Below are 16,676 nucleotides of genomic sequence, written 5' to 3'. Positions count from 1 at the left end.
CCATTCTGGAGGCGCATGTTGTCCCCGGGCCCCGTGTACATCCACGCGGGGCAGGACTGCAGCTGTAGCGGCGCGATGCACCGGCTGATGTAGGTGCGCGCCACATCAAGATCAGTGAGCCCCGCTAGTCGCAGGGCCTTGATCCTCTCGACGATGGGGAGGAGCTCCGCGTCGCGGCTGTAGCGGTCCCGCCAACCGGCGTTGCTTGCGGGGAGCTCGGTGGGTGCGTAGATGAGCTCATCGGGATCCTCCACGCAAACCCAGCACCAATCCGCGCGCCACTCCTTCTTGATCTTCTTCTTCGTCCGCACGATGAACTCCGACTTCATCTTGTCGTGGGCATGGAACACCGCCGACGACGAAATCGACTCCGATTGCTCGACGCACGAGTAAAAATAGTGGCGGAACAACGCCACTGACAAACCTCTCGCAGAGGAATTGGAAGATGGCGAGAAGGAAGAGGGAGGTGGGGTGAAGCTGCGTGACCCGGAGCTGGTACGCCGCCATGAGCGCGTGGAGGAAGAGGGAGAATGGAGGTACCAGTCCGGCGAGGATGAAGCGGGCGAACACCCGGAAGTCGTTATCCTGGTGATCAGCGCCGGCGGGGAAGACGAGCGTCTCGCCGTACTCGTTGAACCGAGAGGCGACGGCATGCCGGATCTTGTCAAGCCCCTCGCCGTTGTAGCCGGGCCTGAAGAAGGCATGCGTGGCCCTCAACTCCCGCTTCTTCTGATCCTTCTCCGAGAGAGACTTCTTGGGAGCCTTCTCGCCTTTGTCGGCCACGGAACTCTTGGAACCTTTCCCTCTCTTGGGGGCTGTGGGTGCCATGGGGAACGCAAGTGGAGATTGGCAAGAATCAGGGGTGCAAGGAAGAATGGGGATGAGGAAGAAGGGCTGGGGGCTAAGTGTTTGCTCCTCAGCGCAGCGGTGGGGTCTTATAGTACCTCGGCGCTGGGCAACGGTCGCATCCGCACCCTACAGGTGCGCTGGGGATAAGTACGCTTAAAGAGGGGGAATGCAGGGCGTGGCCTTAACTACCCGGGTTTAAGGGGAAGTTAAGGCGGAAATCTCGCCCCCACTACTCTGCCCGTAACGGCGGAGTCCCTAGAGTAACGCATAAACGGGCACCTGAAGCGGCTCGAGACCCACGCGTCGGTTAAGGGCGTAGCCTGGCAATCGACCAAAGGTGAGTTCGTCTGGGAGCAGGCGTTGCCGGCCCACACCCGGGGGCTACTGTCGCACCAGTGGCACCCAGGGTACCACTGTTGCATGACGCGTGGGTCGCCTCACCCGGTCCCCGGAACGATAGCGCCCCGGGCAGCACCGCACAAGCTGCCGGGCAAGCTACCAGCCCGGCAGGGCTAGCCAGGCTGCGGATGTTGCCCTGGAAGGCAACAAGAGAATCCCCGTCTGAGCGCTCCTCGGGAAGGTTACTTGCCGGAGAGGGTGTCCCCGTGCGCGGGCGATCGCTACCAGGACGGTACCAGACGGACAGAGCATCGACGCCATGTGGCCACCCGACGAGTTCCCTGCGCATAGGGCTCGTCGGGGCGAGGAGTGAATCGCAAGCAAGCATTTATGCTCCGACAGAAAGGGGATTCCCCGTCTAGTCAGCCCACAGTGACTGGCCCGCTGTGAATTCTAGGCACGTAGCGCCCTAGCCGCAGGGCTACTCCCCATGCATGCAAGCCAGCGCAGCGAGGGCAAGCTGCTCGAGCTCTTTGCTCGCCACTTGTCATCCTTGCACCAAGGCACCTGTGGTATCCCCTTGCGTATAAAAGGAGGACCATTGCCAACGGTCAAAGGGGTCGGTTTCTTACTAGTTTTAGCCAGAAATAGCAAGTAGCCCTTAGCAGAAAAGGAGAGAACGCCCGGGAACTCCCCCGGCAACCTGTAAACCCTTGTTCACTGGTTAATAAGAACTCTGAAGCAGGACGTAGGGTTTTACACCTCAGGGTGGCCCGAACCTGGGTAAAAACGATTGTGTGCATCCTCACGCTTGACATTGGCCTCGCCGGCAATCGGCGGAGCGATCCCCGACGCCCCCTGGCGAACCTAAAAGGGGGTGCCGCGCACCCCAGGTGTCTACGCCCCGGGCTATGACAACAACTAACCTCAATTCATCTCTACAAGTCATCATTTCTGTGGAATTGTCTCTAACTCTACAAATCCATGTGGTAGACAAACATGATTTTTGAATCCGGAATTCAAATTCAACCAAATGAAATCCTACCAAAAATTAGATTTCATTTCATTTGGACCAAATGAAATGAAATGAGGGGTGCAAAACGAGCTGTAAGTGTTAATTACGGTCTCATCCGCTTGGCACCACGTGTCGTTGCTCGGTAAGCTTCATCACTGTGCAGCAGAGACGAGCTTCGCCGGCGTGGGATCTGGATACTTGTTGCTTACACTTGGTAAAACAGTGATGAATGGATTGTTCAAAATCAAGATGAATGAGTGGTTAAAGCTTTCTCGAGCTCAGGCTACCAAAGAAAGCCAACCTTCTTATTGCCATGCTAGACGGTAACCTCACTTCGAGCACGAAGTATACATCCATATTTTTCTGACAAAATGATAGGGGAAAATTGGCTGGAAGACACCGTTATTTCGTGGCCTTTGCCGAAACACATTGTCGGAATGTGTCTTTGCCCAGTACCATTACAATTTCGTGGACATTTGCGAGAACACATTGTATGGTCCAAAACGGAAAGTTTGACCTTTTTTTTACATTGAACTATCATTCTACCCTTTAGCAAATGTGTCTAGAATTTTTTTTTTCAACTCTTTGTTTGAAGCGTTTTCCTCTCCTGCAGGGTGCAACAACACACGGGACGAATGCCCACCTCAACCAACAGCGAACCCTAGTAGATGTCAAATATCGATTTGTACAAAGGAAAAAAATGTTCAAAATCAGATTTAAGATGGTCGTCGCCCAAGTAGAAATGTCAAATTCTCAATTTTAGTCGATGCAGTGTGTTCTAACAAATGTCCACAAAATTGTAATGGTACTGGGTAAAGACACATTCCGGCGGTGTGTTTTGGCAAAGGAAACAAAATAACGGTGTTCTCAAGCAAATTTCCCCTAATGATGGCCAATAAAAGTACATAGTTGCAAAATGTTTGGACAAGTATCATCCTAAAGATCAAGGCGACCTAGAAATTCAAAATCCGAGTGTCAAAAACTTGGTTCTCCTTGCCAAGTACTCTCTCTGATTCTAAATTCTTGTCGTGTTTTTCGTTACAAGAATTTATGATCAGAGGACATGGGTTCCAGAGGTGACCTTGTCGAATGGAAACCAAGTGACTATCATTTCTAAGCCAGTCTTTTGAAGGTGAAGCTACAGTTTTACCCAAGTGAGGTTTTAGGAGGAAATTTGGTTAATTAGGACCCATGCTCTTGCGGGTTGTCGCAATAAAAATGATTCCATTGTTCATGGGTCGGCCACTAATCTTCATAACGTGACGTTTAGGAGGGATCAAATGGGTCCAACACGTGTGGCCAGTGGCAGACCCAGTTGGGTTATTTTCTAAATATTTTTCATCACTACAGTTATGAAAAAATAGAATCGGTGTGTTTTGTCACCCAATATTGCAAACACATTTTTTTGTCCAACCTAATATTGCAAAGCTGGTTCTGCCACTAGACGGAAAATCGAAGTTCGACAATCTTGGACCTTTCCCTCTTGGGCCCCGGCGACCAGGCCCGATAAGTTTCCAATAATGACTACGTGACATTCCGTTTCCGTGAGTCACAACATCTAAACGTACAGATCCAAGGCTAATCCCCGCATTGTGACGGCGTAAGCAGGTTGTCGGTCTTTTGGTAAAATATTGTCATTTTTGTTTTTACTTCTGTTGGTGTTAAGTATATGCATCATTGCTGCGCGGAGATGAAATACGATCTTTCTGATTGTATCGTTTTGATGCAAGGATAGAACAACCCCCCCCCCCCCTCCCCCCTCATGAAGAAAAACATTGTTTTCCACCACAACGTCACATCTTTCTGTTGTAAATAAAAAGTAGCTCATCACCTCCTTCAAATGCAAACGATAAAATCTATTGCAATAGATCAAGATGGTAATGATGTTTCCCAAAAAATTACGACAAAATTACTAGGAAGTATTAGTAATATATAGCAAACAGTCTAATTTGTTTTATCAAACTCAGGGATATATATCGCTCGTTAAAATAGAAGGACCAAGGCCGTGACTCTGACGGACAAAAAGGTCCAGATTCATCGAGCAGAGTAGACGGCCGGTGCATACGAATCAACTGTAGGAGTACTTTGGATAGGACAGACAAAACCATTCACCGTTTCGTAGCACGCAGGATTGCTTGCTCGTGTACCTTGTATCGAGTTCCCTTTCGTTTCCTCTGTCCTGCTGCTTGAGACGCGAAACAGAGTAGTACCTGAATTTGTTCCGAGTCTGCAGGTGGGGTTAACGAACATCAGCCGACGTGGTGGCGTTCACGGGTCCTCGGTTGAAGATCACATCCCTCTCTTTTGTAGCCAGCAGCTGATTGGGGCAGGTGCAAAATATTCTCTTGCTTTCAGGAGACCAGTGTACCCGTCTCGTGTCGCATTCGGGAGCTAGCTAGCTAGGGAGACGGACGGACGGTGCAGCAAAAGGAAAGCCTGGCCATACACCGCTTATAGTTTTCATCCTCCTTAATTAAACAGCCACGGGTAAGCGATGAGGCCACTGGGGACGAGCACGGTCCGCCGCCGCCGGAGTAGTACACTGCCGCCGTTGCGTCGCACGGTGGTCATCATCATGTCCATGGCGCTCGTCCCGTTGTGCATTCCTATCGCCGACGCGAGAGCGATTCTGCAGTACCACCACCACCGGAAGCACCGCCATGGACACCACACGATCAACAGCGGACAGACACACATCTTTCTGCCCCCCGCTGCACTCCCTGTTAGTTATGACGTGGATTCCCCGGCCGAATCGCCGGCGCCTCTCCCTCGGCCGGTGACTCGACACGATGATGACAAGGCGCCGTGCCCGCTGTCGTCGCGTCCAACTCCTTCCATGGCACCGCCACCGGTCGGTGCGCCAAGGTCGCCGGCTCCGGCTTTCTCCCTGGCCAAGCCGCATGTGCTTCCTCCGCCGGCCGAGCCACCCACTCTGCCTCCAACGCCCTCGCAGTCGCCGCGGCTCTCCCCAGCAAAACCGCCGGCGTTAAATCCAGCAAAGTCACCAACGCCACCACAACACTACCCGATCCCTCCCGTAGCACTATCGCCGGCGCACGCTCCGGCCAACTCACCAGCACCACTACCACATCGTGCGATCCCCGCAAAGCCCCCGTCGTTCGGTCCTACCAAGCCTCCAATGCTGCCGCCGGCGCCACTCCCTCCGGCCATGGCAAATTCGAAGCCGCCAACCACTGGCGGCAGCGTATTCGACGTGAGGGCGTTCGGCGCGTCAGGGTCAGGCAACGGCAACGGCAACGGCTCGTCCTCCAACGACACGCGCGCGTTCCGCGCGGCGTGGAAGGCGGCGTGCTCTGCCGGGTCCGCCACGCTGGTCGTGCCCTCAGACGGCGTCTTCACCATCACCTCCACCGTCTTCGCCGGCCCCTGCAAGCCCGGGCTCACCTTCCAGGTAATCAGGTCTTTCCAATATGGACGGCTATGTTTTATGATCACTGTTGTTCATTTGTCCGTTGCGTGACGGCTTTAGATTGATGGCGTGCTGATGCCGCCAGACGGGCCGGCGAGCTGGCCGGAGGCGGACAGCCGGCGGCAATGGGTAACGTTCTACAAGGCCGACGGCATGACGCTCAACGGCAGAGGCACCATCGAGGGCAACGGGGAGGAGTGGTGGAACCTCCCGTGCAAACCTCACAGGGTACATACATAAATTACGTACGCCGGCCACTCACAGATCAAAACTAGAAATCTGGAATTGCTTAATCTGGAATTGCTAACATTGATTTGTGGCTGTGATTTTTCGTCGCGTTCAGGGCCCCAATGGATCGACGTTACGCGTACCATGTGACAGCCCTGCAGTAAGCACGCCGATCACTTGGATTGCACTCTGTTTTTTTTTCTTTCTCACGGCAAGCATCAATACATCTTCTTCACCATCGCTACGTACCTACATATGTCCGGTTTGAGTGGTTTCGCAGCTGGTACGGTTCTTCGCGAGCAACAACGTGACGGTGCAGGGCCTGAGGATCGAGAACAGCCCGCAGTTCCACCTCAAGTTTGACGGCTGCGAGCAGGTGCGCATCGACGGCCTTTTCATCAGCTCGCCGGCCTTGAGCCCAAACACCGACGGCGTCCACGTCGAGAACACCAGCTCCGTCCAGATATACAACTCCAGGATCAACAACGGTGCGCAGCGTAAATACAATGGACGCAAACAACCGCCCACAACAATCTATATCCTCCTGAGTCCTGACCCGTGATCTGCTGCTGCAGGCGACGACTGCATCTCCATTGGAGCCGGCTGCTCCGGCGTCCACATTGAGAACGTGACGTGCGGCCACGGCCATGGCATCAGGTATATATGTTTTGCTGCTCGTCGCGTAGTTTGCCATCGTACCAACACGGTGGTTCGTCTGACGCGGCGAATTGCTTTGCTGCCCGTGACCCTGCTATATGCAATGCAGCATCGGGAGCCTGGGCGTGCGCAACACGCGGGCCTGCGTGTCCAACGTGACGGTCCGGAACGCGCGGATCCTCGACTCCGACAACGGCGTCCGGATCAAGACGTGGCAGGGCGGCGCCGGCTCCGTGTCGGCGGTGGAGTTCGTGGGCGTCCGGATGGAGAACGTCAGGAACTGCATCGTCATCGACCAGTACTACTGCACCGGCGGCGGGTGCGCCAACCAGACCTCGGCCGTGCGCGTCGCGGGCGTCACGTACAGGGACATCCGCGGCACGTACAGACCGTCCGGCTCCGGCCATGGCGAGGCGGCGCCGCCGATCCGCTTCGCGTGCAGCGACAGCGTGGCCTGCACCGGCATCACCATGGACGACGTCGAGCTGCTGCCGGCCGGAGGGGGAGGGAGCCTGGAGGCGCCGCTGGGCCACCAGCCGCCTTACTGCTGGAACGCGTACGGCGTGATGGCCACGCTCACCGTGCCGCCGGTGAACTGCTTGCAGGAAGGCAGGCCGGAGTCCCTGCAAGATCAGCTCGCTAATTGCTGACCTGCGGAAGGGGACATCATCTTCTTACCTTACTACTGCTAACAGATTATTCTTCCATCTCACCGGAACTCATTCAGGCAGTCATCTTGCATTCTTGCCTGCCTATTCGACGAAACTAGGCAGATTGCAACAATGTAATGAGCAGCAGTCATCTTGCTTGGTTTATAGTACGAGGCAGAACGATCACATTGGTTGTACAACTTGCAGCTCTGGGGCACGAGTGCAGAATGTTTTCCTGCTGATAACTGAATCGGGAAGATCACTCTTAAGTTTATCACCAAGTTGCTGGCGAATTAATAGGCCGCAGAAGATCATATTGAAGATCATACTGATTTTCTCCCACCGGTGGATAGAATTGAGAGAAGAATGTCTAGTACAACAACACTACTCTCCTATGGGGGGAAACTGACAATTATCAATTCTGTTCTCTCTTCAATGGCTACCTACACCATGTGCTCACTTCATTTGCCGGTTAAGATTGTGGATCACATTGACAAGATAAGAAGGAGGTGTTTATGGAGTAAGAAATCTGCAAATGGTGAATCTAACAATGCTCTAGCTGCATGGGATAAGGTTTCTAGACATAAAAGCATGGTGGTCTTGGTGTTTTAAATCTTAAGAGTTCAAAACCAGGGTCTGCTTCTAAAACATCTCTTCAAGTTCTTTAACAAGGAGAATATCCACTGGGTTAACCTTCTTTGGGAAACTTATTACCATGATGATGTACCCCATGCCCTAGCCCCTGTGGGGTCTTTTTGGTGGAAAGCCATCCCTATTTTTAGAGGAATTACCTCCTGTAAACCAGGCAGGGGTGATTCTATTCTTCTCTGGAAGGATTCTTGGTCTGATGGGTGTCTCTCTCAAAAATTTGCTTGTTTATTTTCCTATAACAGAGAGGAAGATATCTCTATTGAGAAATATTGTGATCTTGGTTCTATTGGAACTGCTTTCTTTACTCCAATCTCTCCTGAAGCTCTAGCAGAGATGCATGAATTAGATGATCTGGTTGTGAAAGCTGATATTACTCAATGGAGAGCAGATAATTGGGTTCCCATTTGGGGATCTTTCTTTTCGGCCAGCAAATTCTATAATTATTGTTTCAGGAATATCATTCCTCCAACACCTTTTAAGTGGATTTCCTCCAACACCTTTTAAGTGGATTTGGAAATCCAATCTTTCTCCAAAGATTAAAATTTTCATGTGGCTGCTTCTCAGTTCAACACCAGAAATATGCTATCCCGGCGACATTACAACATTGATTCAAGTTTGGCCTGTATCCTTTGCAGTACTGATAGTGAGGAAACTCCGGAGCATCTTTTCCTGTATTGCTCATTTAGTACAAGGTATTGGCAACACATCAATATCCGCTGGCCTGCACACTCTTCCTGTGTTGAAGCACTCCCTAGAATTAGACAGCGATTCAATAATCTTCTATTCTTTGAAGTGTTTTCTCTTGCGGCCTGGAATATCTGGAAGACTAGAAATAAGCTGACATTTGAGGGAGAAAGAGCCAGTTTTCAGAATTGTCTGGCAAAATTTACATCGGATTTGACTCTTGTTGGCTTTAGGGTGCCTCATTCCCTTAAACCCTCCTTTGATTCTTTGATTGGTTTGTTTTAAGTTTCCTGCAGGGGCATGTCCTTGCATGTAAATATGTAAAGTGTAACTTTATTATTATTGATATAGGAACCTCTCCTACTGTTTCAGGTAAAAAAAAAAGACTTTGTCATACCAAATGGTGTTGAGAATAATGTTGGAGACATGGTCCATTGGTCCGTAGTAGTGCCCTGCCTTGAGGAGACTACGGTGTGGTGCCGCTGCAAGCCTTCCCTCGGCAGGCGAGCGAGTGCCACAATGTAGAACCCATGGATCTGATCCAAAAGGATACTCCTCATGATCCTTGCACCTATGACACGTGGCTTCTCCGCTGCCACCTCCTTGACTATTCGGTCAGTAGCAAGCCTCAAAGGATCTGTCTGGTTTGTAGGTTCTTGTGAGAGGTTCTTGAGCAAGGCATACATGTCCCTGATGCATGTACAGAGCATGATCCTATCTGCTGCCGCCAGGGCATTGGAGACCAGGTCCAGATGATGATAAATCGCCTGCCAAAATCAGCCGCAAGGACACTGGGCTTGGGGTGGCACCCAGCAAGCGCGGCACATGAAAGGGCTAATTTGGCGACAGGGGATGCTACCCTGAAAGTGTCAGAGTCACGGTCCTGCTGGATCAGCTGCACGGCGGTGAGCAGGTCGGCCTTGGCCCTTGGCCAAGAGGAGGTACTCCAGCGCCGTTGCAGTGAAGAGGTAGCAGAAGTTGCAGACGAGGAAGGCGACCAAGGATTGCAGGGACCGCACAGCAATGCTCACGGTGGGGAGGAGGGTCGGCTCCGGACCGCTGCTGGACACGTTGCTGATATCCGTGACGATTCTAGACAGGATAGCCTTCCTCCACGCCTTGGCCGACCGCTCCCTTCTCTTCCTCTTCCTCGCCCCGATTCCCGTCGGCGGATGTCGGTAGGATACTGTGTTCACGATGATATTGGATACCGGGTCCATGAAACCGAAACAGAGGCCGCCCTTGAGCTCCGGCATCTCCTGTAACGGCAACCGGACGGGCGCCGCTTTGTAAAACCCGTGGATTAGGTCAAGCAGCGACGTCCGATCACGAGCGGTGCGTTCCGGGCCTTCGCATACCTTGGCCAACTGCTTCGAGGAGTCGCCTCCGCTGCTCCGGCAACTTTCGCCTACCATGATAGGGACGCGGACTGGATTTGGAGAACGGCGTTAGGTCTTCGGGGGAAGTGCCTCTGCGCGACCAAGGATGGGGAGGCGAGAGGACAGATACTGCCACTTCTGCCACTCCAAGCGTTCTAGATGTCAAGTATCCATTTTGTTAACACCTATGGTATTACGGTTGATGCGTGCTCGGAACCTGCATCCGCGGCTCGATCACTGTAACTAGATACTGATTATGCGCACGTGGGGTGCTAACATCTTCAGGTGAAAACACATCATTGTCCCACTGCACTTCTGCCGTTTCCATGTCAAGTACCCCTGCTTCAAGTTGCAATAATCGCTACTTAGTACATAAAGTGGGTTGTTTCCATTTATCAGTAATACTTAAATGAAAAATATATCTCGAAAGGTCAATGAGTGATCACAAAGTGCTGGTTTCCAGTAATGCTAACATCCCCCTTTGTTCTACAGATTCTTTAGAGAAAAAAAAAGCATCCCCTCTGATAGGAGCATCAGTCTGCAAAATCATATAGGATTGTAAAAGTGGCACGATGTATTCAGATCTTTTTTTACACAAGAACAAAAGTTCTCAAAGAGGGAAACTTAAGATAGGCTGTTGTAACCTAAATACTTTAGTTGTTTTACCCAAAGTATTTGGATGAAGGATTTTCAAGAAACCAGCGAACTAAAAAAATCATCACAGAGGTTCATAGATAGAAAATCTGAACTTACGTTAACATCTGAAGGAATAATCCTTGTCATTCCTCCAAAATCAAGTGCAGGGCTAGGATCGAGTTCCCTGAGAGAAAATAGAGAAAGAAATGTGTGGTTGCCCTAAGTCCCGATAGTCAAGCTTGCATAGGACTAACATGATCTTCAACTACAATAATGATGTCACGAAATATTTGGATCAACAATAATGGCGATGAAATGAAACTTTATATCTCCACAACAAACTACCAGAACGCGATTTTTCTTTTGCCTCGGAAAGGAATATGATCTCCTTAGCTTACTACTGCTAACAGATTATTCTTCCATCTCACCGGAACTCATTCAAACAGTCATTTTGATTGCCTATCCGACACTTGGCACATTGCAAGAATGTAATGAGCACCCTTAGCTTATAGTACGAGGCAGTACGATCACATTGGTTGTACAACTTGCAGCTCTGAGGCACGAGTGCAGAAATGCTTTTTGCTAACTGAACCGGGAGGGCAAACAATGCTACATATAGAAATACATCAGCAATCAATGAATGTTTAACAGAAAAAACAGCAAGTTATTTAAATTTGTCTTCATTGATTTGGCTATGCCACATCCTTCTCAACGAACTGAGCTACACAAAACTAAAACAAATCAAGCTTCTGATCTTGTGAGAACTCGTTGTTGGATGGGAAGATACAACATTATTTGCCAAATTTTTCGCTGGACCTCATACAACCGCTGGACCTCATACAACCAACTACAAGGTGCGCCGGTACCCAGACCAAGCCTCTGGCTATTCATCCTGAAAAGAGCACCTTTGTCACTTGCAGAGCTAGGGTAGTATTTACAGAGTGTAGCTTCCTATAGAAGATGTGAGTTTATAAAAGGGAGATCTTGCATCAGGAACTTCCAACCGTTTTACATGCCAATCCCTGTCCACCATATTGGACTCACTAGATGGCCAACACAAAAATTTGACGATCAACAGTTGGAGCAGAAGTCAAAAGCTCACTGTGCCGGCTTCACAGAAAGCCTCTCTGTATGTGCGTAAAAGGAAAGATGTGTTAGTCCACCAGGGAGACTAAATAAGGCATGGATGATAACTTTGAAGATATGAGCTTACTTATTAGCTCGTATGTGACAATCATTGATGTACCCCAGAGAGACATGTTAAGAAATCTCGGACCAAACCCTCTATATAAACCTTTCCAGCCATCTTCTTGTAGCAGCAGCCTGGTAGTTTTCACAACAGATGGCCTTCCACTCCCGTAATTGTCCATGACCTGAAATAACACGTGTTAGCACCTGCCAAGGCGTGACAAATATCTACTGTGACTGGTTTTCTAAAACTCGAAGTAAAAACAATCTGCACGTTTCAAATATGATAGGATATTCTGCATAGAGCTGTTAGCATCAGCTACCAAGCCTCAGAACTAATTTTGGATGTATACAGATGGCATGGACATGGAGAAATGATGAGCTGGTCAGACCTGTATCACTCGTATCACAGCTAAGCAATGAGCTCATAAACAACCTACTATGAACTTCATACACTTTGATGAAATGATACTATCATGTTTTTTATCAGGATGAAATGATACAACACCTGGTTATCCATTGCCCAATAAAGCGTCTAGTGTGGCGGGTTATTTTGGTGATTTTCAATCTTCCACCGCCCCGGAGTATTTCTAATATGTTTGGAGTTAGCTTCCGGAGTTGAATACTCCCTCCGTCCAACAAAGGATGTCTCAACTTTGACTAAATTTGAATGCATCTATACACTAAGTCATGTCTAGATACATCCAAATTTTGACAAACTTGAGACATCTTTTGTTGGACGGAGGGAGTAGTAAAGTTAAATCGCTGGCTCTCGTGGGAGCATATGTGCTGTTTGTTGGGCTTTATGAAACTGTTGGAATGATACTATTTTTAACAAAAAAATGTTTCCAATTTTATGCTGGTCATTCATCTGGCATGCCACTGCGTCCATACTTGGTCCCTACTGCATTGGGAGATGTGTCGTTCTATGAAATCTGGGTGCAACCGACTCGGGACGATCACTCAGGACATCTTAAACCTAGATGGGGTGGCATGCTAGCAATTCTCTATGATACATGAATGTGTTTTTTTAAGCCTTTTTGCTGTTTCTTGTAAGGATGATGGTTTTAATGACAAATTTGAGGCCGTGTGCATCAATCGATGCGGAGGCCGGGGGTGATCCCTCCTTTTTGAAAAAAGATAGTTGCTATCCTATACAGTAACGTAGTAGGTATTACGGGAAGGTAGAAATGTAACATAGTTTCCCAATGTTTTGCAACCATGTCACAACTCAGGCTTCACAACATTTAGGATCAATGTTCGGCAGAACATTCTCTAACAGGGGTCACACTGACCTGCACCAGATAGCCCGTTCACAATATTTAGGATCAACGTTCAGCCTGAACCTTCCCTAACAGAGATAACACCATGAACCTACTATGTGAATTTTGTAGCTGCAAAAACAGCTCAAACATGATTAATCCACTAGCTAAACACCCGTGAGTTGCTATGGCAAGAAAAGAAAAGAAAATTAGGGCATTAGGCATAAATATTGAACTGATTTTTATACACATCACAGTAGTGAGTAATTCAATTAGCCTTGATAGATTTGTGGAGGAAGAAAGCCTCAAACAACAAACATGAGCATATAGTACAAAGTTGGTATCGTCAGAGGTGCCGCGATCGTCACACGGTTGATGGCGATCTCACATGATTATGAAGTGGTCCTGTCTAACGCTGCATGAACCATGGTTCTTGGGTGTTGTGAGAGATCTCCTTATAAAACCACGTGAAAGAAACTTGAGCAAGGATTATGTATTTTGTTCGTTTGTGGATAGCGAATTTATGGTTGACGGACAAGGCATTTTCAACGAGTTAGAGGGTCGTCTGTTCTGCAATGTGACATTTTGTGTGGTCTGTTTTGCATCATGACTGTTTTTTTAACTGGCCCGTGTGATTTTTTTTAAGGGGTGTGTCTGACCCCACGTGAGATCTTTTGGGGAGGGGTGGTGCGTGACATGACCATCACCCTCACAACCAACTCCACATTAATAGTAAAGATAAAGATTAGTTTGCAGCTGCAACCCACACAAGAACACATCAATCATGCCTAACATATGTAGCAATGCAGGCAGTGCAAACAAAGCCGCAATCACACCCAAGTACAGCAGCAGCCACAAAATCAATCAAGCCAAAACTACAGTCGGTAGTTTTATCATCCACTGCCTAATTGTACCAAAAAATAAGGGACTACTACTAGCAGGGCTGTTTTTTAAGACAAGTCAAAAGAAAGTTGTGCCAAGAGGAAACACCATGATGTTGATCATGTTGAAAATGGACAATTCTACCAAGATACAAAAAAATACATATTGAAAGACAAAATAATAATTACCTGAAGCCGTGTCTTAATGGTATCTATTGGTGTAGTGATAATTGATGAGCAAGCGCCAGCAATTGTTCCAGCTGTTGCTTGGACAGCAATAAGTTCTGATTGAGAAGGTTTCTTTTGTGAATCATTTACATAACCCAGGCTCCTAATAAGGGATTGCAAAAATATCAATAAAATTTAAGAGTAACATACTGCACACAGAACAGAAAGGGAATACTAGATACAATTAGCACACCTCCAGATAGCATGTTGAGCACCACCATATGAACTCCACCAAAGGGCGGAAGCTGGAGACTGCGTTAACATGGTAATTCCAAAACCTCGGTAAAGGCCACGGAGGCCTTCAGTCCTGACAACCTTATTTATCACATCAAGTGGACCTCTATATGTTTGCATCCCTGGCAACCCTTGGACCATGAGCCGCTGGCAAATCTACAAGCACAGATACACAGAGAAAGTAATTTGTAACTAGATAACAAAATAAATGTAACAGCCTTCACAGGAAAATGCTAGTGCAATGTGTAAGCTTTCTGAGAGAAATAACAAATCAGTATACTCAATTAAAATGGTAAAATTACTCCTCAAACCATCATCCCTTCTCAGAGTCAGAAAATGAAAAAGGTACATGTGAAGGTAAAAAAATATGGACAAGGTGGCCACTAAACCTAGAAGGCTCCAATGGAGGATTTAAAAAATTATTATGGTATAAATCAAATTTCAATGTTGGTATCTTCGCTGCAAAATTTCACCACCTATAGGCAACGATTCCATCAAATGAATAATTGTGTTATATACACAGATGAGATCAGTGTTATTATGCTTCCACTTTTGGAATCAAAAAGGCAAAATCATCAGCACAGAACAAAAGAATTGGTTGTATAAAGTAAGAAACATAGGAACGAGTAGAAAGGATACTCACCACATCTAGCGGTACAAAATATGAACTTGAAAAGATACTTGACACTAGGCCTGCTACACCATTAGCTACAGCAATCCTTGATGCTTCTGACATATCGAAACGTTCAGAGTATTTAAAGGCCATTTCTTTGGACACCTCTAGTGAAGTTAGAGCCAAGACTCTTCCAGGTAGAGCTCCAACTGCAGTGGTGCCAAATCCTCTGAAAACACCAGGGATGCCATCACTTCTCAATATTCTTCTAAAAACGGCAAAGCCAGACATATGTGAAAGCCCTCCTTCGGCAACCTGCATTCTAGTCTTCACAACGGCTGTTGGATGCAGAACACCTTGTTGGGCCGTGAATAGGATTGCTCCAATGACATGAAACTTTGTCTTGTCCAACCTTCAGTGCAATACCAAAAGTCAGTAATTTCAATCACAAGAATGCTTACTGACAAGATGGTGTTGTATCCTGTACATGATCCAAAATGAACAATTTACACAGAATGTCCTGAGTGCAAAGTTATGGTTTACGTATCATAGTTCACAACCCACTATACCAAATGCCCATCGGTAAGTAACTATACCCAACCCAGCAATGCCCGATATGACATACTAATGCAGAAGAAGAGACTGGATGGGGACCCCAAGCTTAAGCCTTTAGGCCCTGTTTGTTTGGGCTTCTGCTTCAGCTTTTGGTGCAACTAGCTCTCCAAAAAGCACTTCTCCCGTTTAAGCCACTCGACAATTGCTTCTGAAGGAATGTTTGAGAATTGAGTTGTTGCAGTAATCCTTTATACAGAGAGAAAAAGCATAGTAACAGCCAAATTTTGCGTTGTTTAACAGATTAATTTTGTCTACACATTCAATTCGATGGACTTGGGCTTTACACTAGAGGTTCAATTGAATGAAGTATGTCGATTCCTATTTGCCAAACAAGATATTTTTGTTGAGAAAAGTAGACGAGGAAGCTCGTGGAAGAGGTAGCCGAGTTGGAGTTCCCTACAACAAAAGTTGCGGCGAACGTCTTCATTTCTGTTCCCCGTCCAAACTGACAGCGCTAACCGCGTGATCCTCGTGACTACTCCCACAGCCCCGCACAGAAATTTCAAAACTGAAAAACGAATACAGCCTAAAAAAATGGCTAATGCGCTCCTGAATCGACTTCCTTTAACCAATCCCCCCACCACAATGAGTACCCCATTTCCCAAACTAAACTAAAACAGCGCATCAAACAGATTTAGCCATTTAGCAATGACCAGAGGCAAGGTGCTGTATATAAACTGAAACTAGCTCTCTCTGGTCATGGCAAAATCTGCTTGACTAACAAAACGCAAAGCCGCAGGCATCCTCGTGGCACAAATCAAAACAGGAAAGATTGTTCGAGTCAGGAAAGCTACCTCTCCCAGTTGATGTTTGCCTCCGCGAGCGCGAGCCCAGCCGTGGACGCATCGGTGGTGTCGGCCGCCGTCGCCGCCGCCATCGCCCGCTGCAAGGACGGGGAGAGGAGCCAACGAGAGGAAACAAGGCACAGGGCTCCTCAGCTACGGGGGGTCGAGGGGGGCTCGAAGCTCCTGTGCGGTTGGTCGGCTGGGTGGGATGCCTGCTCCGGATTTATGGCGATGCGGGGCGAATATGCGCCCCGGGAGCAGGAGGAAGGAGGAGGAGAAGGGCGGCTCAAAATTTAGTCGACAGAAACAGAAAATAGGGTTTCCCGGTCGACTCATCACGGGGTTGGAAGTT

General features: G+C 48.3%; 3 protein-coding genes across 4 annotated transcripts; 2 read left to right on the top strand and 1 right to left on the bottom strand.

Annotated features, from left to right (window-relative positions):
• The first annotated feature begins 4,697 nt into the window (after window positions 1-4,697).
• Window positions 4,698-5,684, top strand: LOC112270700 (non-classical arabinogalactan protein 31-like). Its single transcript, XM_024458730.1, has one exon. It carries the CDS (start codon window positions 4,698-4,700, stop codon window positions 5,682-5,684), a length of 987 nt encoding a protein of 328 aa, XP_024314498.1.
• LOC100840511 (polygalacturonase At1g48100) lies at window positions 5,458-8,771 on the top strand. The gene is made up of 6 exons (XM_003565684.3): window positions 5,458-5,615; window positions 5,694-5,861; window positions 5,977-6,021; window positions 6,142-6,349; window positions 6,437-6,518; window positions 6,628-8,771. The coding sequence occupies exons 2-6, from the start codon at window positions 5,709-5,711 to the stop codon at window positions 7,166-7,168; spliced, it is 1,029 nt and encodes a 342-aa protein (XP_003565732.2). The 5' UTR covers window positions 5,458-5,615; window positions 5,694-5,708; the 3' UTR covers window positions 7,169-8,771.
• Window positions 8,772-11,081: 2,310 nt separating this feature from the next.
• Window positions 11,082-16,676, bottom strand: LOC100824069 (solute carrier family 25 member 44). 2 transcript variants are annotated; one of them, XM_003567599.4, is made up of 6 exons: window positions 16,334-16,660; window positions 14,955-15,336; window positions 14,271-14,467; window positions 14,039-14,180; window positions 11,732-11,891; window positions 11,082-11,645 (listed from the first exon to the last, which is right to left on the bottom strand). In XM_003567599.4, the coding sequence occupies exons 1-6, from the start codon at window positions 16,414-16,416 to the stop codon at window positions 11,617-11,619; spliced, it is 993 nt and encodes a 330-aa protein (XP_003567647.1). In that variant the 5' UTR covers window positions 16,417-16,660; the 3' UTR covers window positions 11,082-11,616. The 2 variants fall into 2 exon arrangements, with proteins under 2 accessions (XP_003567647.1, XP_024315880.1); XM_024460112.1 differs by lacking the exon at window positions 11,082-11,645 and adding an exon at window positions 13,002-13,100 and having other exon boundaries at window positions 11,754-11,891; window positions 16,334-16,676.

The sequence above is a fragment of the Brachypodium distachyon genome, chromosome 2 (assembly GCF_000005505.3).
Source record: "Brachypodium distachyon strain Bd21 chromosome 2, Brachypodium_distachyon_v3.0, whole genome shotgun sequence".
NCBI lineage: Eukaryota > Viridiplantae > Streptophyta > Magnoliopsida > Poales > Poaceae > Brachypodium > Brachypodium distachyon.
The sequence above is the reverse complement of the archived record's forward strand: the minus strand, read 5'-3'. Positions and strand labels throughout refer to the sequence as shown.

What these genes read in the sequence shown, in the direction of transcription:
- LOC112270700 (XM_024458730.1), top strand. Translation starts at nt 4,698, where the DNA reads ATGAGGCCACTGGGGACGAGCACGGTCCGCCGCCGCCGGAGTAGTACA.
- LOC100840511 (XM_003565684.3), top strand. Translation starts at nt 5,709, where the DNA reads ATGCCGCCAGACGGGCCGGCGAGCTGGCCGGAGGCGGACAGCCGGCGG. An exon ending in TCCCGTGCAAACCTCACAGG is followed by an intron (nt 5,862 to 5,976) that starts GTACATACATAA and finishes CGTCGCGTTCAG; the next exon opens with GGCCCCAATGGATCGACGTT. An exon ending in GGCCACGGCCATGGCATCAG is followed by an intron (nt 6,519 to 6,627) that starts GTATATATGTTT and finishes TATGCAATGCAG; the next exon opens with CATCGGGAGCCTGGGCGTGC.
- LOC100824069 (XM_003567599.4), bottom strand. Translation starts at nt 16,416, where the DNA reads ATGGCGGCGGCGACGGCGGCCGACACCACCGATGCGTCCACGGCTGGG. An exon ending in GCAAACATCAACTGGGAGAG is followed by an intron (nt 15,337 to 16,333) that starts GTAGCTTTCCTG and finishes ATTGCACTGAAG; the next exon opens with GTTGGACAAGACAAAGTTTC. An exon ending in ATTTTGTACCGCTAGATGTG is followed by an intron (nt 14,468 to 14,954) that starts GTGAGTATCCTT and finishes CTGTGCTTGTAG; the next exon opens with ATTTGCCAGCGGCTCATGGT.